General features: G+C 41.4%; 1 protein-coding gene across 8 annotated transcripts in view; it reads left to right on the top strand.

The window, feature by feature from the left end:
- Positions 1–25,218, top strand: part of SUGCT (succinyl-CoA:glutarate-CoA transferase) — a 296,012-nt gene that overhangs the window by 45,311 nt on the left and 225,483 nt on the right. For all 8 annotated transcript variants that reach the window (XR_014540129.1, XM_083578146.1, XM_083578141.1 and 5 more), the window contains exon 9: positions 4,298–4,393. Coding sequence is in view for 7 of the 8 variants with exons in the window: in XM_083578146.1 (XP_083434272.1) it covers positions 4,298–4,393 (96 nt within the window). In the remaining variant the exon portion in view is untranslated. The remainder of the gene's footprint in view (positions 1–4,297; positions 4,394–25,218) is intronic.

Genomic DNA, 25,218 nt, shown 5'->3' with positions numbered 1-25,218 from the left:
CCTCCTCTCCGGCTTAGAGAGCTGAAAAGCTTTGCTGCTATTTAGCGAGCTGAGTGGGGAGGAGAGAGGGACAGAGAGCACGGTTTAAAGCAGCCAACCAGACAGGAGCCGCTTACACCTGTGTAAGCGGCTCCTCTCCCGCTTTGCTGTTTCAAAGCAAGCCACGGAGGAAGGAAGGAAGGGGAACCATGGATCCTCTGCTCACGACTGCAGCAGATACCCCCCCCCGCCACCCATAGGCATTCGCTCCATAACACGCACAGACATTTCCCCTTACTTTCTAGGAGGAAAAAAGTGAGTGTTAGGGTGCAAAAAATACGGCATATTGGTAACATGCATTGTTTCTTATTTATAAATCTCTTGAGAGTTCTTCATGGTGTCCACTAACTTTTATAGAATTTCACAGGCCTCTTCCTGGGAACTGGCAGTGCTGATGTGGGTACCTACCACATGATTTAACCAACTCACTTAGCCAAATCCCAGGACGTTACTGCAGTTGCATAGATTCTCAGCCATGCAGAAAGCTACTGTTTATTGGTAATAAATACATTGCATGAACAAGCAGCTAAGAGAGAGAATTTAACCACAGCAGCATATGAAAGTAAATTTGCTAACCTCTGGTTACCCCTACTGGATATCATCCAAGAAGATAGTTCCTTCTCCAGCAATTGATGCTGTACCCTAGAATTCTGTGAGGCCTAGCCTTCCCTCTGCTCACATCTTTCAAAAAGGTATTGCCAACACTCGCTGCCATACATCTCTCACCCTTGCATGGCATTTTGTTTGCCCGAGGAGGGCCAATTTTGACACTTCACCATTCTGATTCTATCCTTTAATGTCATCCATAAATGTGCCAAGTATAAATATTTATTGGGCAGGGATAGGAAGCTGTTTTGTGTTGGGTTTTGTTGCTTTTTACCACTTCTAATTGGGGTGGATAAACTAGGAGGAAATACATCTTTGGGGTGTATCTAAATTTAAGAAAGCCATATAAAGATGCAGAATGCCCAATTATTTTCAATGAATTAAAATAAAGAAAATGGTTTGTTAAAAAATTATTTCCCATCTTTTCACTTAACTCTTAATACACATGCTTGCTTGGGACATTACATACATATTATTTTGACAGAGCCACAGTAATGACACTTTGTGGGATTTTTAAAAGCCTCTTGAAACACGATTCCTTCTTTTCTGCCTGTTCTTCCCCTCTGGCACTTAGTGTCTTGTTTCCCTGGCTGTCTGATCTTTGGTTTTAAGAACATTAAGTTTTAGCATTACATGGGGGAATTTCAGTTTTGCTCTGATATTACTAGGTTTGTAGAATGAAACATGTGACATGATCATCCTTTGTGATTGCAGACAGAAGAATTGAAGTGTGTGTGTGTGTGTGTGTGTGTGTGTGTTCAATACATTGAAGAAAGAGTGTTTGGTAAATATAGACAGACATGGTATATATTTACAGCAGGTAGGTCTGTCTGTGCAAGTGAATGAATGCTGAGACTGTATCTTTTGGGACATCTGCTTTAATGTCTGAAGGCCACCCCTTTGGGTTTGCTTCTTAAGATGGAAACAAAAAATGCCTTGTAGGCTTTAAAGAAAACTCTGTAACCTGCAGACTAAATAATTTGGTAATGGGATGTATTATTTTGTCTTACCTCCTAACGATTGCAAAGCATTTGGAAGCTCTGATGAATGTTAGCTCTCTTGCAGCTGCTGTGGCCCTAGAAGAAGAAGGAATTCAAAATAACTTCAATTGTCTTTTCCACAAAACACATGCAAACAATAGACCCAGACGTATTAAGAAGTAGGGAAATGATCATATAAAGCAGTTTCCTACTCCTTAGGGAATTCTTTGGTGAGGAAGAAGCTACTTGCTCACAAGTAGCTGAACCAGTAATCTGCTAGGATGGACTGCAGGTGGGTCAGGGTGAGGTCGACTGGAGCCTGCAGGCTTCAAGACTCCTGGTGGGTTATGAGCATCCTAAGGAATCATGGAAGAAGGGGAAGCCTCAAGAAGGTTGGGGATACCTTTTGAGGGAGGACAAAAAAACAGATGTGGAGGTGCATATTGGGATATTTACTCCTCCCATCCTCCGATGAGCAGGATTTCTTTGGCCTGATGGAAAAGGGAGTTCAGCCTGTATTTTCAGAAGGAAGAAGCAGCTGCCTTAAGCTCTGAGAAGACTTTGAGACCCAGAAACTACAATTCTACATCTTTGCTGCTTTCAGGGCTGGCAAATACGTTTTGCTGCCTAAGACAGAACAGTGAATGATATCCCTCATCCCACAAGTGAGGATACCTGGTGTCCAGGGATTGTCAAGTCATTTTAGAATCTGAGGCGGAAAAAGACACAAGCACTATTCCTTGGCAGTAGAAATAAAGCAATAATAACTAACAATGTATTCATTTACCTTTTTTATATACCACCCAGTAGTAATATGTTCTCAATGTTGTTTTTTTGTGGCACCTCAAAATCAGCTGCTTGAGGCTGCTGCCCTACTCCAGGGCTGGTAGGGGTTGCATGACTGCTGAAGAAATACTGGGTGTTGAAGAAGATTCTGCTGTGATTTAGGATGCATTCTTAGTTTGCCCATCACAGCCTACTGAGTCCAGCTGTTGGCTTGTGTGAGATGAGAGTGCACACTTGAATGCTTCCAGCACATTTTAGGTAATTGCAAGAGGCAATTGGAATATCGGCAGGCAATTGTCTTAGGAGTGGGGAACAATTAGCCCTCCATATGTTTCTGAACTACAGCTCCCACCAGTCTTTGCAAGCATGGCCAGTGCCCAGGGGTGATGGGAGTTGTAGTTCAGCAACATATGGAGAGGTAGAGGTTCCCCACATCTGTGCTAAGCCATACCAGAGAGGCGATCAATTACCTTTTTAGGTAGGCAGCAAATAATAGATTTATGGAACAGACGATCTGTTTTTTTTTTTAAAAAAAACATAGACTCTGTTTCTGACACCTTTTAGTGTCACAGAAATAGCTGGGAATGGTTCTTGGTAGCCTTGCCCATAAGAGTCAGCCTACAGGAGAGAAGTCTTGTAAAATGACTATTTCTGCTGATAAGCCAGATTAGAACAAAAATACTGGGAAAGGCTGCTTTCCTTGAGTCTGAACATTTCTCTAAACTCATATTTCAAACATCTGTGGGGAAACTGCAACCTCAAGATTTGTACTTCAAAATTTGACATTTGAGTTTTAATTTGGTTTTTGGCTCTTTGTTTCCCGGATAATTTCCCAAATAATAATTATTCTTAATTAACACTTGAACTTCAAACGTAGCGTCTGAAATTGAAATAAAAAGCTGAAATATTAGGTGTTTCTCTTGATTATGTGTAATAAGTTTTGTCTTTCATTTTTTTCTTTAGCAAAATAAATTGTTTCTTGCATAAAAGATATTTGTTTTAAATATTTATTTGCCGCCTTTCCAAACAATGCTTTCTCAATGCAGCTCATATGATAGAAAGTTCCAAAATAAATCCGTAATACAAAACATAAATACAGAATCATTTCTGAAGTCCACCTTGGTCTCTAGTGGTCCCAGTCCCAGCTAAGTCCACCTTGGTCTCTAGTGGTCCCAGTCCTTCAGTCTTACAGAGAGAGAGACAGAGAAGTCATCAATTGCTAGAGGAGATTGATCCCTTGTAACATGGTAAGGACTGGATTTCAGATTGAGGTAGAGCTGATTTGCAGGCCATGCCTTGGGTTAAAAGAGCGAGCTGAGAGAGCAGAGGATTCAGATAAGTAGCAGCATAGAAGCTGGGATAAGGGAGAGCAGGGAAGCTAGAGCAAGAACAGACAGTGACATCCTTTTAGGGGACCAGACAGATTCCAGATCTGGCCTGATTTAGGAGAATTTATAACCAGGCCAGACCAAGAGCAAACAATAGAGCCCCAGGGAATGGAGCCGTGCTGGGCCATGGAAGAACAAAATGGCTCTTTAGCCTCAAGTGGCTTGGCACCAAATTCTGTGTCCTAGTTAATCCTGGCAAATACAAAAAAACCCCGACATTTGATAATGAAAAGCACCTGACCATCTTTTTATGAAAGACTTTTATAACGATCCCACTTTTCTTTGATTATGTGATGATCTAGCCAGCATTTATAGCCTTTTAGCTCACCTTGTAGAAGTAATTCTCTTCCTGTTTTCCTGCAGAGTAATTCATGCCCTGAAACGATGCTTTTTGACTCAAATTTGGAGGGCATATGTATCTTCATTCTAAAATGCTATGTAGTGTTGCAGACATCTCCATATATTGACACTGCCTTTTTCATATTTTCATGTTTGCAGGTCGCCTGTCTTACCTATGTAGCAAGCACTTACCTAAATTGCAAGACAGAATCCAAACGCTGGGGTACTGCCCATGCAAGTATTGTCCCTTACCAGGTAAGCAAATGGAGCAGGGGCCTTTTTATCATTCTGTGGTTTTTGATAGCTTTGAAGTGGACAAACACTTTACTTCTTGTGATCTGCAGCTTGTCTAGTTAGAAGAAAGGTTCTGTTCACTTCCTGCGTGTTGTACTTTGCATATGTACTCATCACCAAGCAAGTTAGTAACAAGAAATTGGATTCGAATGGATCAAAGATGTTAGTTATGGTGGGATGGCTTTAACGTGTTTTTATGGGCTTGATAGTTTTATGCCTGAGTGGGAAAGCATACATCTCATTTACTGAACATGGTTTGCACTCCATAGCACTTACAAAAAGAGAAAGCTAGCTTTGCGCACCAAATGCATAAAGACCACGGGGGTCTTATAAAAGATTTATGTTGTTTTTGAGCCTTTGTGTATTTTAAAGTGTTTCTCTGTAACTATGAGAGATGGAAACTTAATGAAAACCAACCTTTCAAAGGAGCCAAGATTAATACAAAACTCCAAATTGCAAGGCCTGAATATTTATACAAAGTGTTTGCAACGGTATTCCCATAGCAGTATTATTCTATTAGTATGCTTTTATTCCTGTTAATGGTATACCAATAACCATTCCCACCTTCATCATGTTCAGTTTAATTAGGTGGGTATTGTTCGTTTTCTCTCAACTTTTTCCTTCCCTTTACTGTGAGGAAAGTGAGAGAGAGAAAAATAAATACAAATAGTGCCACCTGAACATACAAAGATGGCACCATTGCTAGAAAAGCCATTTAACTACTTATGTCACTGGTTTGGTTGCCAGCTTTTAATTGTTAAAATACTGTCCCCAGATAAAAACTATAAAATAAAACATTATAGCCATAGTGACTGAGGGTGCAAAGGTTGCTGATTGAGATACATATTCACCAGGAAGCAGATAAATATTCACCAGGGGTGGGGCGTTGTTGAGTCTCCTTCTTTGTAGATATTGCTATCTGAGTAAGTTCATGATTTGAAAGGACTGGTGAGCTTGTAAAGTTGTAAAGTCCAAAATGCAGGACAGGGACAGTAAAATGATGTCCCTGTTGCAGAAGAAGATGCGCCATATAGGACAGGAAAAGGTTCAGTAAATATGGCTTAGACACATGGAGTATCAGGGGCATGGAGATTATGTTGGTCCCAAGGATGGCAGTGGAAGGCAGTCTCTTGGGGGGGAAATACATATTGGAGATGGTCAGATGTTTGTTTCTCTAGCTGAGAGTGGTTCAAGGACCAGGGGGAAGCCAGAAGACCTTGTAACAGCGGGTCAAAAAAATATAATTCTGCTACTTAGGTGTGGTAGTATGACCGGCCTGTACACAGTGCAGTTATTTGTAGTAGAAATATTTGTGGGTTTTACATCTGCTGTTTTGTTAGATGTTTGCTCTGTCTTACGTAAAACTGCTCTGCATTCCTTTAACAGATGGTTAAACCGAGTTTGAGTGAGTCTGTGGCCAGACAAAGCATCAGCTAGTCTGGTGTCTTTTGGAGTAGAACCCAAGAATGTTTAAGTTATAATCCCCAAAGATATGATGCACTACCTTTCTGCTTCCTGAAATACAATATATAATGACTAAAGATTATATTCTTCTAGGAAGTCATATGTTTCCAAACATTTTGAGGTGGTTAAATGTAGATTAAAGCACACTGATAAAATTATGTAAATAGTATGTTGGCTAAGGGTTGTTGTTTTTTAATCAATGAAATTCAGAAGAAAATTGAGCTGTTTTTTTGCTGGAGACTGTTTAAAAATTGGCGCAAATGTGTGTTCAGACAAGCTTTAAATTACAATTATGAAAAGATGTGGACTTTGCTATGGTACTTTAAGAATGTCAGAATGTCATTAAATCATGGAGGATTAAATAACCTTTGGGAATCTCTTTTTAACAGATGTTTCATTTTTTAAAAGTCAATATTTTCAACATCTGGGTCTCTGTGCATGACACATCCCTGAACAGTGTCATGCAAGAAAAAGGACCAAAATACAATACTTTGTTTGTTTAGTGTTTAAAATGTGTTAGTAATCAGCAAGTGTGTTAGTTCTAATTGTACTTAATCTTGTTGGATGCATTCAGTTTTATATATGAAATATTCGCTTGCTTTGAGTTTTATTAAACTTGAGAAAGTTTAGTAGAAACTGGAGCAGAAACTGCCTGCTGGAAAATATGAGTTTTGATATCAGTGAGATGGTTTGTACTTAACACTAAACCATGGGTTACTGCTATGTGGATGATCCCAGGTGAACTGTTTGTGTTCCTTCTGCTTCAAGATTTCATTGAATCTTGGTTTAGGATTATGCGTGAACTATCCAATTTAAAAAGCCAACTTCATAACCAATGGTTGGCTTTTTTGAAATTGGCTTCTTTTAAAATTGATCAGAATGTTTTAAACCAAATTTCCTACTTGGTTTTTAGCATATTCTGGGCCATTGCTCCAATAAAGATAGGGAAAAATTCTTGCAAACTTTAAAACAATAGCTAATATATTTGAGACAATATTAGCATAAGAAACAACATACTAATAGTTGCAATGTCCAGCTTCTATGACCCAATATCATATGCTCACACCTCCAGGGGAGTGTTCACTGTGAGATAGAATTGAATTGCATCTGGCCCAATGCTTGATTTGGATGCACAACACGGTCAAACATGGCATCCCTATGCTAGTAATAGTCAGTGAGCTATTTTTGGTCACTCTAAATCATTGTCAAACAATGGGGTTGGCCCCAAACACATTGTAGGGAGCACATCCCAGTTCCTTATTAATTACTAACCCCCATTGGTTATTATTGACATGGGGCCATCATGCTTGACTGTGTCTTGTACATGACTAATTTACATGTGGTTATGAGAGCCGTGATTATGGGTGTAATGATTTAACACCAGCAAGTGTTAATGCTGCTATAGAAAGTAAAACCTACAAGATCAGTATTATAAATATTGGAGGGAATTCCGTTCCCCATTATGGTTCTGCTGCTATTCAGTGTTTGCAAAGTTAATTTTTCAAAAAGGGGGGCACATTTGACCCCATAGCAGTGGAGATACTACAAAAACTAGTGACTACCTAGTAACTGGGAATGGGGAAAAAACCATTCTGCATTGAGCTGGACATTGCAACTTTCAGTATGTTATGTTAGCCTGATGGTTCTCTCAAAAAACCTATTTCTTTTGCAATTATTTTAAAGTTCAACTTTATTTTTATTGGACTATATTTCCATCTCAAACCTGCAATAATAACACATGCACCTTTATTACTGAAACTTGGAAGAAGGGCTTAGGGTGGCCAGAATGAAAGTGAATCAGCCAGAGACCAGCATGGCTGGATTCAGGGAGGCAGGCAGCTGTTTGCAATCTATCTGACAATCACGGTCCTCCTGAGCCATTGTTCCACAGTCACCCCACTTCACTGTACATTCAAACCAGAGAAACATTAGCCCTGTTATATTAGACCCCGATTCACAAGCAAAGATTTCCTTTTATTGCCATAAGATTTGTCTCTCCGCTGGGGGAAAAAATGATAGTTGCAATCCCGTATTCCCTTGTCATGCTAGCGGTGAAATTATTCTCCTTGCACAGCAATTTACAAGGTGTTTTCAATAGCTTCAGAGCATCGTGAGTGGACCAAGTCTTCTTGGAATGGAAATGTGAAACTTCTACAAAATAATGCTAGAGATGGCTTGACTTGTTATCTTAGTTTATGATGATTTCTAGACTTAAAAAAACCCTCTATTTGTATGGATTTAACCTTTTTTGCCATAGACAAAAAATTACGTGAGATGCAATAAAATTGACCAGTTTCACAGTACTTAATAGCAACTTTCTATCAGTGGTATGGCAGTAATTAAGAACTGCTAATCACAATGGCTGAATCCTACCTCCAGTATCAGACAGAGGCAATGTTCTTTTGCATAACAGTCATTGAGGAGCAACATCTGTTGCCATTGCATCCCAAATTCTAGATCCATTTTAGACCGTGCTGAAGATTTTGTTTGTATTGAGATACCTTTTTTGCACTAAGGGGAGCTTTCCTGGTTATGGACTGGGTGGCTAAATAAGACTAAGAATAATAATTTTATTATTTATACCCCGTCCATCTGGCCGGGTTTCCCCAGCCACTCTGGGCGGCTCCCAACAGAACACTAAAAACAGAATAAAACTTCAAACATTAAAAACTTCCCTAAACAGTGATGTCTGCCATTTATCTAATGGTCATTAGTTGGTTTCTTTTATTCAAACCAGATTAATCAAAGATTAGAATAAAAGCAGAGCAATAACTCTATGTGAAAGTTGCTTTTCTTCCCAATGATAATTCTTGTTCAGGATATCCTATGGCTTTCAGACATTGGAGATATTCCAAAGAATTGCTTTACGCATCCCAAGTTACTGGAGCAGACCTAGTAGGATGTCTTAAACTCTTTGAGAAGCCGATTCTCCTGCTATATCACAAGCTGCCTTTTAAAGTACTCTCCATTTCAGATCTATCTCCAGTCATTTCCTGGTTTTCAGCACTTGTCTCTTTGCAAAGTAGCTGGTTGTCTGAAGCTTAGCAATGGAAGGATCTGCCAATTTTTGTTCTTTCCGTTTCTCCTTTTTCTTGTCTTAAATTCACCACATTACTGCACCCATTTGTAATTTAAAAAAAAAAATCCCATGAAGTTTATCAGCATTTTAGTTTGAATTTCTCCTAAGAAATTGTTTGCAGTTTTGACTCATGTACACATTTTTGCAAGCATTTTCCCCAGTATAATGCATTTTAGATTTTCTCAAATATATTCATTTTTATGCACAGTTTCCCCTAATACATGCATTTTGGCTGGAGAACTGCATCACAAAATCCAGATTTCGAAGGACGACTGTGGTTCTCACATTGTTTAGGAAACAGCAAATTCGAAAGACTAGGCTTTAAATGCGGAATCAAACTTCTCCCCCACCCCTACTGGAGAGCCCACTCTGCTTTTTTGTGAGCACAAGTAAGTGCAAGAAGGTTTTAACTGACTGGCTGCCCTTCAGCATCACTCCGATGCCCTGGACATCTCAGGTGTGCTTATGGGGCTATCTGAGATGGTCAGTATGGTTTAATATATCTCTAGGCCACACAGTCCATGGGGGGGGGGAGAAATCTGAATTGTGCTACTATAGATATAATTCATATTGAAAATCAAATTTATATCTTCACGCTGCTTCGGAACTAAATAATAGAAATGTTATGTGCCCTGCAAAGAACATTATTAATTGAGGATGGAGGAAACACCTTTTCAGTTCCGGAAAAGTTATTCAGAAAAATATCTGCATAACTTGACACTAACATTTAATTGGGTTTTAATTTTGACTTGGAAACAAGTTGTTTCCTACTTAATGTGCAATGCATTGTTAAAGTGTTTGTCATGAGGCTGTGTGGCCACTAGATGTCATTCATGTAATCTCGTATGTTACAGCAAGCCTTTCTGGTTTGAGTTCCAAAAAGTTAATAAAGGCAATGTCAGAATTACCAGATTTTTTTTGTTATTAAAAAAAGTATATATACATGCTGATAGAGTTTGACATGATATATTGTCATCAAATAAAGCTTATTCTTCTGCTGATTCTTTTCTTCCAATGTCAGCGTTAGAATTTTGCACAGCTTCTCTTCTTATGCAGTCGAACTGAACCAGTTTCTACAGTGCCCAACAGTCCCACACAAAGAGATGATGGCATTTGATCTTTAAATGCAGCGCAAGAGCTCACCTCACTTTCAATGCTTACAGTAAGGTCTGAGTATCTAAGCTGTGGAAGGTGCATGCAGAATCAATCAGCCTGAAAAGATAATTTACATGATTTAACTGACTGGTGCTAGAGATGGCTTGGTACAGCTATCACATAATAAACAGAAACTTTAGTATAAGCAGAAAGAGGGCTTACTTTACTCTAATTAAACCCTGCTGAAGTCAAACTGAAGACCAGTTTCAGTGAAATTCTGCTTTGACATGAGACTTTATATTTTTTTTCAATCCCAACAACATGGGTGACAGCTGAACTGTTGTTACTGTGGAAAGTTTTAGGCTAAAAATCCAATTTCTGGCACCTTTGAAAAGTCTGTTGTGTCATTAGTCTTGACTGGAGCTGCCTTTTAAAACTGTTACCGCCAGATGCTAATAAGGCCGGGGTCATGTTAACATTATCATTGTAATTCTCAAGTGCTTGAAAATCCGGTGAAAAGACACTCTATGCAGACTTTTAGGTCCATGTTTAGGAGTGTTGACAAATTCTGCTCTGCCTTTCATAGTATACTGTAGAAGACATTCATTTCTTTATCATGAAAAAGCGTGTTCTCCTTCATGGAGAGCACGTGTTGCGGTGGGGACCGCCAGGACGCTCCAAAGTTGGGGGCGGGCTAATTGTTCGTTGGCCACTGATGCGATTGGGGCTTCCCTTGTTGTTGGGAAGAAGTTAATGTTGCCATTTGTTGATTGACAGCCAGAAATGCTAAAACTCCTTGCACAAGGCTAGGGCTTCCTCTTTTCGCCCGTGCATCGGATTGCCCGTCCCCCCCTCCCTAGAATTAGGGTTGTTCGCTTTGACCTTGCTATGCCTGTCATGGGGTCGTCTGCTCTTGGGGCAGGGGCCCAGTAGGAATTTTGTCCATCTGGCTGATTGGCTGGGGCCATTTGGTTTTTGCCTACTGTGTAGCAAATCGTCACAACTTGTAAGGTTGTGGTTAGGCATTGGTGTATTGCATTTGGTTGGTTGAGGGGCATGGATTGGCTGTGCCTGCCCCTCTAATGCTGCTGCTGCAAGTGATTCCATTAAAGGAATTGGGGGCTAACTATTGCTTGTCCACTCTGTCAAGGGGGCTCAGGCCATAGCAATGAGCTCCTGGTTGCATTTGGGGTGAGGGCAGGTTCCCTGCTCCGTTGTTACCCCCAAGTGTATTCCCCTTTTCTGACTTTCGCAGGCGTGCGGAATGTCAGTCTGTCCCCCATGGAGGGGGCAGATAGTCACAACCAATGCCTAAGCAACCACTCACAAATTTGTATTTCAATAAAGTTGTGGCCAAAATTATGCCAAAAATCTTAAACAAAAAATTCTGTGTGATGTGTGAGTTATTGGGGTGGCCCTGGGGACCTCGACACGCAATATTTTACTATATTAAAAATTGTTTTAAAAGCGCAAGCAAAGAAGCCGTAGTAATAGATGTGACTCCATATTCCGCCCAGCAACCTGTTGATATCTATATTACGATGGATAGCTTAGTCAGTAGAGCATGAAACTCTTAATTTCAGGGCTGTGGGTTCGAGCTCCACATTGGGCAAAATATTCCTGCATTGCAGGGGCTGGACCTCATGGTCCCAATTCTGTGATTCACATCATGTCAGTGTAAGCAGCGTAGAGATGGAAACCAGCTTAGCAAGCCGTCTCCACTGTAGGGGGTTACTGTGTACATGCAATCTAGGATTCTATGACTCATTCTATGGTTTTATGACTCAGCTTTGGTTTATTTGCATGTCCCTTTCCATAGTAAACTGTGTTGAAAGTGGCTCGCCACATCAGACAGTTCCACACAATTCTTTTCTGTCATTTCCTACCTATGACGACACCTCTGAATCTTCTGCTGCTATGTTCTTGCAAACACATAAAGTTTTATGTCCCTTTCGTTCCCTTCCCAAGTGTGAAGGTCTTGTGTTTTGAGATCAGCGCTTATATCTGTACAATCCAAAGCATCAACCTCATAATCTGTAAAACTGAGAATATCAGTTTACTACGATGGAATGCTTTTTTCTGAAGGCTACTGGCCTAATACCCAAGACTCTGCAGTCATGAGCCACAGGGAGAACTAAAAATGAGAAAGCTTGTTGAGCTAGAATGTGGTTCTAAATCAAGGCTACCTTGACCTGCCAAAGGGTCTGGAACAGTGTGTGGATGTAACCTGTGACTTGATGTTTAGTGTATGTTCCTGGGCACCTAATTGTAAGTATTAAAGAGGCTAAGGGGGGCAAACTAGGAAATTCTGCTTTCAGGCTCTAACACTTTGCTTCATGTTGTCTCCACCGGCCCCCTTTTCTCTCTGTCTCCCCCTCTCCCTTCCATTTCACAGCTGGTCATATAAAGTAATTGGTTAGCTCAGGTAAAGCCAACTAGGGAAAGATACACTGGAAACACAGCAAATCTATGCAACGTTTCTGGAAAGCAGAAACAACATCAAGTTAAAACAGAGCGAGTATTTTCTTTATGTTTAAAGTTCCATAAAGCAAACAATAATAGTTGAGAGCAAATTAGTTTTATAGATAAGATTTCTTTTACCAATACTTAAATGAGCATGGTTGGGATGTTGCCAGGATATTACATATCGCTCAACAAGATTACAGAGAAATCCCAGACATGCACCAGAGAACCATTAAATTTAACATTTCTAAAATATATTTTCAACAGCTCAGGACTTGTTTGAATATTGCTGCCACCTGTAGGCAGCTTCCTAATTGTTAGAAACCAATCAAATATAAGAACTCCCAAATTTTATTAGTTTATAAAATGTTTAACAACCATGCCCACTGTATTTCTTGTGTTAGAGGAAACAGAATCTTCAGATTAATTAGTTCCTTCTTTGAAAATCAAATCTTCAGAGAACATGGACCAGCAATTTCAATTTTGAGTTCTTTGAGAATTCTCGGGTGGGTGCCATTCAGACCTGGCAATTTGTCAGTTTTTATTTTGTCTATTAGGCCTAAATCTTCGTTTCTCATCACCACTGTCTTTCTTATTTCTTCAGACTCACCTCCTGCAAAGGTTAGTTCATACAGTAGGATCTGCCTCCACTGTGAAGACAGATGCAAAGGAATCATTTAGCTTCTCGGAAAGCTCTTTATTCTCCTTCACAACTCCTTTGACTCCCTTGTCATTCAAGGTCCAACTGCCTCCGTAGATGGTTTCCTGCTACTAATACAGTTAAAGAACTGCTTGTTGGTCTTAATGTTTGTGTTTCTTTTTGTTCTCTTCATTTGGACAAGACTTCCATTTTTGAAGGAAGCCTTCTTGCCTCTAATAGCCTCTTTGAGTTCGTTCATTAACGAAGCCGGTGTTCTCTTGGTCCTCATTGTACCTTTCCTGAACTTTGATATAAATTCATGTTGAGTATCTAATATTGCAGTCTTTAAAAAGCATTTTGAGGTTTTTTGTCCCTATTGATTTTGCTTTTCAACTTCCTTTTTACCAGCCTCTTTTGAAATCAAATGTGACCATTTTGGGTTTCCTTGGCAATTGGCCATTTACATGTATATTTAACTTAACAGCACTAGGGACACTGCTGCGAGTTTGTTCAACAACTCTTACACCATGCACCAGGTCCTGGGCATCACTCAAGGTCTGCCTGGCCCTGTGTTTCATTTCAGAGAAAGCTCCCAGCTTCCTAATTGGAGGTCCTGACTTTCCGCATTCCACCCAGCCCCTTAACTTGGCTTCCAGGATGTAAAGTTACATTAATCAGATTGGATAGTAAACTTTTGGGGAAGAGAGTTTGGGAACCATCTTTAGAGAGGATAACATCCTGGGGCAAAGAGGAATGTAAACATTATGACAATATTTAGCTTATAAAATGCTGCAATACTGATTTACCTTGCAGGATTTGCTATGATGATTCTTCCTATGATTTCTTGCTTGCTTGCTAGCACAAATGTGTATTTGAATTGTTCGTACCTTTGGTATTTGATGACAGTGCAGTCCAAATGTAGAATGTTACTAAAGAAAAGTGTCTCAGACCATCAAACCAATACTAGCTTAGTATTGTCGACACTTGATTGACAGTGGCTCTTCAGGATTATTTCCCAACCCTACCCAAGGATGGAAAGAGATGAACCGAGGAGATTTTGCTTACAAAGCAGATGCTAAAGCTCTAAGGGTCATTCTATATCAACTTTTTTACCTCATGTCATCTAATTTTCTTAATATATTGTACACTTGTTGAATGATCAAAACTAAGTTTAAATCTAAAATTTTTATTTTTTATCTCATCCCATTTTTGAGTTATGAGGGTTTGCAATTTTTAAAAAAAATAATGACAATTTTGGCCTTGCCGGACTACACAAAAACCTTAAAAACTCAGGCCAGAACTGAGATGGTGTGATGGCCTGGGATTTGGACTCAGAGGCTGAACCTGAGGAATCCCAGCCTGCACAGGAGTCCCCACCTCCAGAACCAGCTGAGCCAGGGCTGGGGCCTGATCCTGAAGGGTCCTCACCTGTGCTGTTATCCTCAGGTGCAGGCACCAGCTGAATCTTCTCTGGCCCCTGAGGTGATGGAGGACCCATTGCCTGCAGGTGCCCCACTCTCAGCCCTGTCAGGGGAAGCTGAGGTTGCCTCTGGGTCCGATAACCCTCCAACCTCTCCTGAGCTGCAGAGGCTCAGGGCAGAGAGGCGGAGGGAACTAAGTTCCCGCAGGAGGAGGGCTCGCCTCCAGCCAGGAGAGGCAAGTCACCTGTGGACCGGGGCCGCCCTATGCCTCGTGGCAGATAAAAGCCAGCCAGCCCCAGTCCCAAGTTGCGGGAGCAATGTTGTTGCTAGCCTGTTCCAGCCTGCACCCTGTCCTGCTCTTCTGTAATATCAGTTACCTCAGGCATTTCTTTAGAAAGTTATGCAATTAAAAGGTTCCTGAAAAGCTAGTCAGGCTTTTCTTTTAAAAATGTGTTCCAAAGCAGAGTTATGCAGTTCTATTTATAGAATTAACGCTGTGAAATAATTCTTGTTAGTACATTACAAAAAAATGCATATCAAACAAAATTATGACACTTTCCATAGCAGTTTTGTTTGATATGCATTTTGTTGTAATGTACTAACAAGAATTCTTTACTTTCTTCCTCTATCCACTTTCCTTCTGCTTATGTTTGGTTTTTCAGGTCCTCTACTCTGGGTTGGGACGTGAGTGGTGCTATGGTCTAAACCACAGCGCCTAGGGCTTGCCAATCAAGAAGGTCGGTGGTTCGAATCCCCGTGACGGGGTGAGCTCCTGTTGCTCGGTCCCTGCTCCTGCCAACCTAGCAGTTCGAAAGCACATCAAAGTGCAAGTAGATAAATAGGTACCGCTCCCATGAGAAGGTAAACGGTGTTTCTGTGTGCTGCTCTGGTTTGCCAGAAGCGGCTTCGTCATGCTGGCCACATGACCCGGAAGCTGTACGCCGGCTCCCTCGGCCAATAAAGCGAGATGAGCGCCGCAACCCCAGAGTCGGACACAACTGGACCTAATGGTCAGGGGTCCCTTTACCTTTACCTTTACTCTGGGTTAATGAGGGTACACATAGGAAGGTGATGGATGGAAGGTAAAAAAGGGAGAGGCCGGAAAGGGAAGATCTTCCAGGGAGGCTGGGAGAAGAAAGGGAAGCTCCAAGGTCAGAGCTGGGAGGGCTTTCCTGCTTCTATGTGAGACAAGGGTTAAGATCTACCACTGATAGAGGGCTTTCTGTTTTTATTCTTTCTCTTTTCTGTTGATTTATTTTCATTTTTATTTAGGTTAATCTGTACTCTATGCTGAAAGTTTCAATAATAATAAAAAGTTGGGTGCTTTGGGAGGTTTCTGGGCTTGTCACTATCAGGCACCCCAAGCCAAAAGGCACTTTGTAGTCTTCACGATTTAGACATTTAAAAGAACCCTGCTGAAAATGTAACTAATTCTGATTATTCTAAGGTGGTTGTTTTTGTTACTCTTACTCATTATTGTGTTGGATCGTGAGGTGTGTGTGATGCTCACACACAAGGGATGGAGGTGACATCGAAATTCTTCCCCGCCAACCTCAAATGCACCTTCCCCATGGCGGGCAGACGTCGTGATGAGACGCAGCAGCTGCAAGCTCTCCCCTGCTCTGAGGCTGCGGCACCAGGAGTGGGAGCAAGTGGCAGAACATAGTCTGGGATCATTGTGTTGGCAGCAGATCCCAGCTATGCCATCTGCCTGGATTGTAGGAAACAGCTGAGCAGGGGGAAGTTTTCAGAGCTCTGCACCACCTCACTTCATGACGCACCTGCTCAGACAGCACCGATCCCTTTTTCTTGGGGAAGAGTCAGAGAAGTTGGACAAGAGTGGCAAAGAGGCATGTGGGGCAGAGTGAGAACTCCCCCTTTCGCTTTCACATTTCCTTCGTGTCCAAGAATTAGTTTAGACGGGTGGCTAGGGAAGGTTTTGAGTCCTCTGCACCAGCTTTCTCCTCAAATCAAAACATTGATTTAGTGTCCATAGACAAAATCACAAGAAGGAAAATGAATCCATTTGACTTCTCTCCTCACCAGATTCACATTTAAAGGCGTCCAGCAAAACGCCCTATGGAACAATTTGTCTGAAATGTCTTCTGTTTCAAACCGAGTGCCTTCCCAACCCCAGGGGACATAGCAGGACTCCTTTGTAACCACCCCCAAACTGTAAAGGCTTCCTGGGTGGGAAAACCAGAACGGCTAGCCTTCTGAAATTCGACAGGGTTCTTCCAGTGCTTGCAGATCTCATCCCATCCTGCCACAAAATATAAAAAAGTTGTTAGCTGTTTCCTTTTAGTTGCCCCAGACAAAAGCCTCTGGACCTATTTGCCTGAAATTTGGCAGGTTGTATCCATTCTGCAGGGACTATTATGCCTGAAAATTTATCCATTTCTGTCAGAAGGTGAACAGTTATAGTGGTTTTCCCAATAGCAAATGGAGGATGGGGAAACAAAGCTTCATTTATTTCTGAAGTGGACTTGGACCCCAAGCTGAATCGGGTGGACTGCAAAGTGCTTCAGATTGAAGCAGGCTGCCAAATCAAGGTCCAAGCTGAATCTTGTGGTCCTTGTGCACCCCTAGTATAAACCTAACAGAACCTCATGTTTTCCCTGAAAATCTCCAGTGAATATCCTCAGGTTACGTTCAAATACTTCCTAAGAGTACACCTTTAATACCTTCCACCAATATGACCTTCCCATGCTCCATTGTCCACACACTTATCTACACAAGTGCAAAGAGTGGATTGCTTGCACCTTCCAGATAATGCAGTGTCCTAGAAGTTACTGTCTAAGGAACAAAAGGCTAATAAAATTGCAACTTCAAGAAGCAAAAAGGCCCTCATTCCAACAGCTGTTTGATGCAGCAGCAAAGCTCATGATAGGGGCCCTTGCTAACACCTGGTGCTAAGCCAGAACACGCAGCAAGAGTAAGAATAAGAATAAGAAATAGCCAAAGTGCTTGTCCACCAGGCTTGATTAATATGGATATCTGTGACACTTCAAATTAATGAGGTTGTATCTCATTTATTGTTGTTCTTCTCCTTAAGGCATTTTGTGCCCTGATAGACCTTTGCTAACCTTTATATAACATTTCATATTCGAGAAGTGGCTGTCAGGCAGAGCAAAATCCGTTGTTTCCTTTTTTAGCACCAGAGTCTTAATTTATCCATTCCAATGACTCACCAAATGTTTATCTTTCCAAGCTGCTATCCTTTAAAAAATTGCTGTTTTTTTAAAAAAAAAAAATTTGGCCATATGTCAGGGGCTATTTGCTGCTAATTTTGTTTGTGTGTGGCAGAGCAGTAGAAACACCACCACTGGGTATATTCAGTGGGCAATTTCCACAATAAATGTTTTAATTTTAGTTGAGGCTTTCCACAACTTCCCTCTCTCCCTTGTGTGTACATGCACACTCAAAACCAAAGGACTTCTATCATTATAGCTAGATGCCTGTTCCCTTTCAGCCTCAAATAACCATATTACACTTCTTTTAAATAAAGGCCTTCCCTCTATCTCAACAAAGAAATACCGCTTGTGCCACTCGTATATTGCACAGAAAGGTTGACAAAAATCCTCGTTGTTGGATCCTCCGTTTGGGGGTGGCCTTGTTTTCTGGTCTTTGGTAAAGGGCAACTTGTATGACTTCAGTCTGTGTCTAGAGCAGTGTTCCCCAACCTTGGGCCTCCAGCTGTTTTTGGACTACAACTCCCATCATCCCTCGCTAGCAAGACCAGTGGTCAAGGATGATGGGAATTGTAGTCCAAAACAGCTGGAGGCCCAAGGTTGGGGAACACTGGTCTAGAGCAGGGGTCAGCAACCTTTTTCAGCAGGGGGCTGGTCCACCGTCCCTCAGACCATGTGGTGGGCTATATATTTTGGGGGGAAATGAACGAATTCCTATGCCCCACAAATAACCCAGAGATGCATTTTAAATAAAAGCACACATTCTACTCATGTAAAAACACGCTGATTCCTGGACTGTCCGTGGGCCGGATTGAGAAGACGATTGGGCCGCATCTGGTACCCGGGCCTTAGGTTGCCTACCCCTGGTCTAGAGCCCTGGTTTGTATTGTGATTTGCAGCTTATACTCCTTGGAAGAGAGGATTGTATTCCCAACACATCCATGGTCTACCGCTGTTTGTCCTTCACTACTAGTTTTCTTGTCCACAGTCAAGCACCCCATTAATGAGAGGTTTAGCCTCATGCTCCCTCTTCAACTGGCTCAAGGAGCTGAAGCCAGATTGTTGACCAGGGCTAGATATTGGGAGTATACAACATGGATACAACAGCTCCACTTGCTACTGGTCTGTTTCCAGGCAAAATTCAAGGTACTGGTTCTGTCCTATAAAGCCCTATATGGCTTGGTTGCAGGCTATCTGAAAGACCAAATTCCTTCATAAAAACCTGCCCGGGCTCTGAGATCTTCGGGAGCTGGGGCAGGCCCTTCTCTGCGTCCCACCACCTCACAGGCACCTTTAGTGGGGACGCAAGAGAGGGTCTTCTTGGTGGCTGCTTCCAGACTTCAGAACTCCTTCCCTAGAGAAATTAGACTGGCTCCCTCCTTGTTGTCCTTCTGTCCATAGCTGAAGACTCTCTTTTTCCAACAGGTTTTTAAGGAAAGAACTGGTGCTGTGATGTTTTTATTGTAATGAACTGCATATTTTAATAGATATTTATATATGTTCTCTCTATATATATCTTATAGGTATCAATATAGGTATCAATATAGATATCCTTTCTTCTTTTATTATTATTATTTTATTATTTATTGAATTTATATTCCACCCTACACCTGGAGGTCTCAGGGCAGTTCACAGAAAAAAAATCAACATAACAACTACAGTTTTTAACTGTTTTTGTGTTAGCTCTAAGCTGCCTTAAGTCCCTGTCAGGGAAAAAGGCAGGATATAAATGAAAATAATAATAATAATAATAATAATAATAATAATAATAATAATAATAATAAATAGAAGCCAGTGGCTGTCAGGGCTGAACAGTAAAGGTAAAGGACCCCTGACAGTTAAGTCCAGTCATGAACGATTCTGGGGTTGCGGTGCTCATCTTGCTTTACTGGCCGAGGGAGCCGACGTTTGTCCACAGACGGTTTGTCCGGGTCATATGGCCAGCATGACTAAGCCGCTTCTGGCGAAACCAGAGCAGTGCATGGAAAGGCTGTTTACCTTCCCGCCAGAGTGGTACCTATTTATCTACTTGCACTTTTGGGCGTGCTTTTGAACTGCTAGGTGGGCAGGAGCAGGGACCGAGCAACGAGATCTCACCCTGTCGTGGGGATTCGAACCGCCGACTTTCTGATCGGCAAGCCCTAGGGTCAGCGGTTTAGAGTCAAGAGCAGAAACCAGAAGCTAGGAGTCGTGCTACAGCATCATATTCCTTTCTCTGTGTTGATATGTAATGAAAGTGCATTTATGCTCACAAATTAATTACAAAAAAATTGTCTTAATAGAAGAAAAGTACAAATGTATGATATCATGATTGCGTAGGCATAAGCAGCTGTGCATCTATATCTCCATGTGTGAACATCTGCTTATCTTCCCCTGTTGATGCTCAGTATCAATTAAACAGTGAAACGTGGAAAGTTATTTTCAAACAATTTTTTTAAAAATAACATTTGGCTGCATCACAGCCCTCTTTCTAATGCCAAATTATTCTTGCATATGGCAGTCCCCTTAGCTTCCAGCAATGGTATATGTGTCCAAAAAGAAAATAAAACATTTTAAAGGAAAGATCACGAGGTTGCATAATTTGGAACTCAAACGAATAAATCTAGCCAGACCAGTTCTAATATGTGGCAGTTTTAAAATTATTAGATTAGGTTGACCTTGCAAGCAGGTGCTTATGCAAGTTTTATTGGCTAGAGAAGCAGAATTAAAAGATGCTGAAATCTATTCAGTATTTCATCACATATTCAAATAAAGCTACCCCACGAAAGTCATGATGTCCTCTGAAGAAAGGGAAAAGACATTTGTAGAAATTGCAGGGGATTTGCAATTACATATGACATAATGGTCCTAGATTCATTCATGTATACCTAAGTCCCATTTGATTTTGGTAGTCTTAATTACTTCACAAGGTGTATAAAGATCCACTTAACTTTCTTACCCAAAGGTTGCCATTAATCTGATTTGAATTGATTTTTTAATGAAACGATTTTAGAATGTTGTATCATTTTAATGTTGTTAGCCGCTCTGAGCCCAGCTTCGGCTGGGGAGGGCAGGATATAAATAATTTTTAAAAAAATCATTATTATTATTATTATTATTATTATTATTATTATTACCTTGGTTGGTGAGCACCTGGAATCGGGTATGGATGCCATTTATTCTTTTCATTGGGATTCCAGGTCTTACTTGTTTGTAGGCAGCTTTGGGTTGCCTTGGGCAATATAAGGAAACTAACAAATTTAATAAATACAGTAATAACAACAGTACAGTGGTGCCCCGCAAGACGAACGCCTCGCAAGACGAAAAACCCGCTAGACGAAAAGGGTTTTTCCGTTTTGGAGGCGCTTCGCAAAACGAATTTCCCTATGGGCTTCCTTCGCAAGACGAAAGCCCATAGGGAAATCTCCAGGACAGCGGGGAAGCGCAGCGCGTCTTCCCCACTGTCCTTGGACCTCCTCCGAAGGCTGCCGGTGGGGCGGAGAGACCTTCTCCCCGCGCAAGCCTTCGGATGGCTGTCCTGAAGACTTGCGGTGGGAGGAGGGTTTTCCTTCCCACCGCCAACATTCAGAATGCTGTTCTGAATGTTGGCGGTGGGGAGGAAAAACCCTCCTCCCACCGCAAGCCCTGGGAACAGAGGAGAAGCGCTGCGCGCCTTCCCCTCTGTTCCCGTACCTGTCCTGAAGGCTTGCGGTGGGGAGAAAAGCCCTTCTCCGCACCGCCAGCCTAGCAAGCGGTCTCCATAGGAACGCATTAATTGATTTTCAATGCATTCCTATGGGAAACCCTGCTTCGCAAGACGAAAAACTCGCAAGAAGAAAAAACTTGCGGAACGAATTAATTTCGTCTTGCGAGGCACCACTGTACTAACATCCCACTTCCTTAAGCAGTGAGAAGTCTGGGGGTTATGCAACTGGGCTTATTTTAATTTGGAAGAGAGAGCACTGGAGATGTAGAGTGTCTTTGTAATATTTGATTTATTCACAAACACACAAGCATAGCACATGGTTGTTGTTGTTTAGTCGTTTAGTCGTGTCCGACTCTTCATGACCCCATGGACCAGACCACGCCAGGCACTTCTGTCTTCCACTGCCTCCTGCAGTTTGCTCAAACTCATGCTGGTAGCTTCGAGAACACTGTCCAACCATCTCATCCTCTGTCATCCCCTTCTCCTTGTGCCCTCCATCTTTCCCAACATCAGGGTCTTTTCCAGGGAGTCTTCTCATGAGGTGGCCAAAGTATTGGAGACTCAGCTTCAGGATCTGTCCTTCCAGTGAGCACTCAGGGCTGATTTCCTTCAGAATGGAGAGGTTTGATCTTCTTGCAGTCCATGGGACTCTCAAGAGTCTCCTCCAGCACCATAATTCAAAAGCATCAATTCTTCGGCGATCAGTCTTCTTTATGGTCCAGCTTTCACTTCCATACATCAAGCCGTAAGCAAATCTTATGCTAATCCAGCATAAGATTTTCAGAGTGCAAGTTATGCAGAGCATTCTCCAAGGCTGCACCCCAGTTTCACCTAAAAGCGCTCAACTGTCTTTACCAGAATCAAACTGCAAATGTGTTTCCAAACACTTTGGCTTCCCATAGCTGGAGAAGTTCACTTACCCCAAGCAGTTGCGGAAATTATGTCCCAGGGATAGTCAGAGTTTCTTGATTAACAAGGAATGTTAACACACTCTTGTCAAATCTCTGGCTACCCATTGAAAGACACTGGAGGAATTACCATAGTGATAAGTGTATTCACAGAAATCAGCATGGCCAAACTCAAGTATGTAGCCTTCATGGTTATTGTTTTATTTATCTATCTCATTTATATATGGCACTTTAAGCAAATAATAATAATAGTCCTAGGGTATCATAAACACATTTGTTGTAGCTGTGAATTTTTTTCAAATGTTGCTTATGGGACCAGCGGGGGCTACACCTGTCATTATCAGATATTTTAAGAGGTGTTCAAATTAACCCCTCCACACGCACATCCAACGTATGCGGGGAGGAGATGTACCATGCCAGGCAGTCTGTCTCCAATAATGCAATCTTCCAATTAATTGATTATAAGCCAGTATTTATTTAAAAGAACTTTAGAATTTGAATGCACCTTGAGGGTGACCTAGTCCAGCCCTCGGCAGTGCAGGAATTTTTTGCCCAGTGTGGGGCTCCAACTGATGACCCTGAGATGAAAGGGTCTTATGCTCTACCGACTGAGCTATCCTGTCTTGCTCCCATATCCGTATGTTCAGTGCAGTGTTAGAAACTGAGATATGAAAGCTAGGAGCTAAATGGCACCTTAAAGCTAGGTTATGGGTGCAACAATGGAATGTCTAGGTGTGGTTTTTTTTTTTATAATGAATACAAAGCTGAAAATGAATGAACTGCAGCTAAAATATTATGTTCATTTTTCACACGGCCTAGGCCTTCCCCTTCCCACCCCCCTAATATTCTTAAGAGGGTCTCTTCTCCAGTCTTCAGAGAGTAGCTGGAAGTGGGGAGGCAGAAAAAGGTCCTCCTTTCCTTCCACTCTGCAGTTTTAATCTGAAAACTGCACCCAGAGCTCAGAAACTGCTTGTGCTAATGAAATTCCCTGTCGCAAAATGCGCCTAGAACAATGGGAGTTTCAAACACTGGTTCAGTGTGTTGGAAAGGGAACCCTATGTTCATACATTAGTATGCAGATAGCTACTTGAAGGAATCTGTTCAGGGGCCTTGAATGGGAAAATAACAGATTAGCAAGTGTGACTGAGTGTGTGTGTGTGTGTGTGTGTGTGTGTGTGTAAGAAAGAAAGAAAGAAAGAAAGAGTATGTACAACTTGTAATTGTATGAGCTGTGTGTGTGTTTGTAGATTTTTGAGTAAGTATTATATGATATCACAATTAGTCTAGAAGAAAGTTTGGAAACAAATGCATTTCATCTCAAAATATGGCATTTAAACATCTACACCAAACATTGAATTACTTTTATGTTCATTGTTCTTGAAGTTTTGGCTATGAAAAGCTATTCCTAAATTGCAAAAGCAACCGAAAAATAAACCACGAGGCTTGTTATGTTTTCCACGTTATAACTTAAAAAGAGTCTAATTTAAACCAAATTAAACAAAACATGTTTTGGGGCTGAATCTTTTGAAAGGAGCCTGAAGGGATTTTTAATGGCTGACTTGTAGACTTCTGAAAAATGTGGTTTCTGATGAAAAATTGCTGCCCTTTAAAGCAGTTGTAGTGGACTCTTGTAAAACATGCCATCCACTTGTGTGTCTTGTTAACAACTGTGTAATAGGCTGTAATAAGACAATTAGCCTTGGATGGGACACAATACTTTGGCCATTGTTATAAATTAAATTATTTGAAGATGTCCAGCAGAGTAGTAGTAATATGTTAAGTTTCAGTACACCATTGATTGATAGCTCAGACTGAAACATGAAACTATTGTTGCTGAAAGGTAAAGAAAAATTGTCTTGCAACAGTCCAGTTACTATGGTTGCCTACTTTGGAATGATGTGTTTGATTTGCAAAGCTTGTCTTGTTCCCATTTCTTCTGCATCACAACTGCAAGATGCCATATATATTTAGAAAACAAGAATTTGCCCGACAGAAGCTGTGTTCATTGGGACTTCCTTCCAGGAAAGTATACGTATAGGATTGCAACCTTAGAGAATTAGCTCCAAGCAAACTTGAGCTTGAAAAATCTAGCCTTACTGAGGATGCATGTTCCTGTGGAACCAAACTCCTTAGTGTGTCCCAGTATGATATTGTTCAGATCAATATTAAAGCCAATGATTTGAATAGCTTTGGGGAAAATTACTATATGTTTTAGTTGCCATCACCATTCATTTCTACTCTTGTATGTTTAAAGGTTTTAGTGAATCACTGCTCCCTTGAGCAGGAAATTATATGTTTGGCAAGCTCTGTTTCTTTTTAGCGCTTCCCAATTCAGGAAACTAATAATTGGAAAGTGAATGTTCACTTCATTAATATTTACAAATTTAGAAGTTTAGGCCTGAGTGTTTTAACATACCAGTTGGTTTAATTGTTAGGTTTCCATACTGTTCAGAGCATCTCACCTCTGCCAAAGCTAACATAAGAAATGTGTTTTGGGGTAAGAACCTATGAACCTTGGGTTGTGTCCAGTTGGTTTCCATCCATTGACTGAAGGATCCTCTATCAGGGTCCTCCATCAGCAGAACAGAGACTGAGGCAGTCTTCAGCTATTCCTCCTCCCTGTAGCCTGTCACATAAACCCCACGTTGTTCTGCACTACCTGCCATGAGAGAGGCACCAACGAAGGCTGCCTTGGTCCCTTCTGCCCTGGCGAGAGACTCTGCTAGATCAAATTGGCAGGGCACTAATTGGACATAACCCATCGGCCTTAATCGAGTCCAGAATGTGATATAGACCAGCGATTTTCAACCAGTGAGCCATGCCTCCCTGGAGAACCTTGA

The sequence above is a fragment of the Podarcis filfolensis genome (genome assembly GCF_964270895.1).
Source record: "Podarcis filfolensis genome assembly, chromosome: 12".
NCBI lineage: Eukaryota > Metazoa > Chordata > Lepidosauria > Squamata > Lacertidae > Podarcis > Podarcis filfolensis.
The sequence above is the reverse complement of the archived record's forward strand: the minus strand, read 5'-3'. Positions and strand labels throughout refer to the sequence as shown.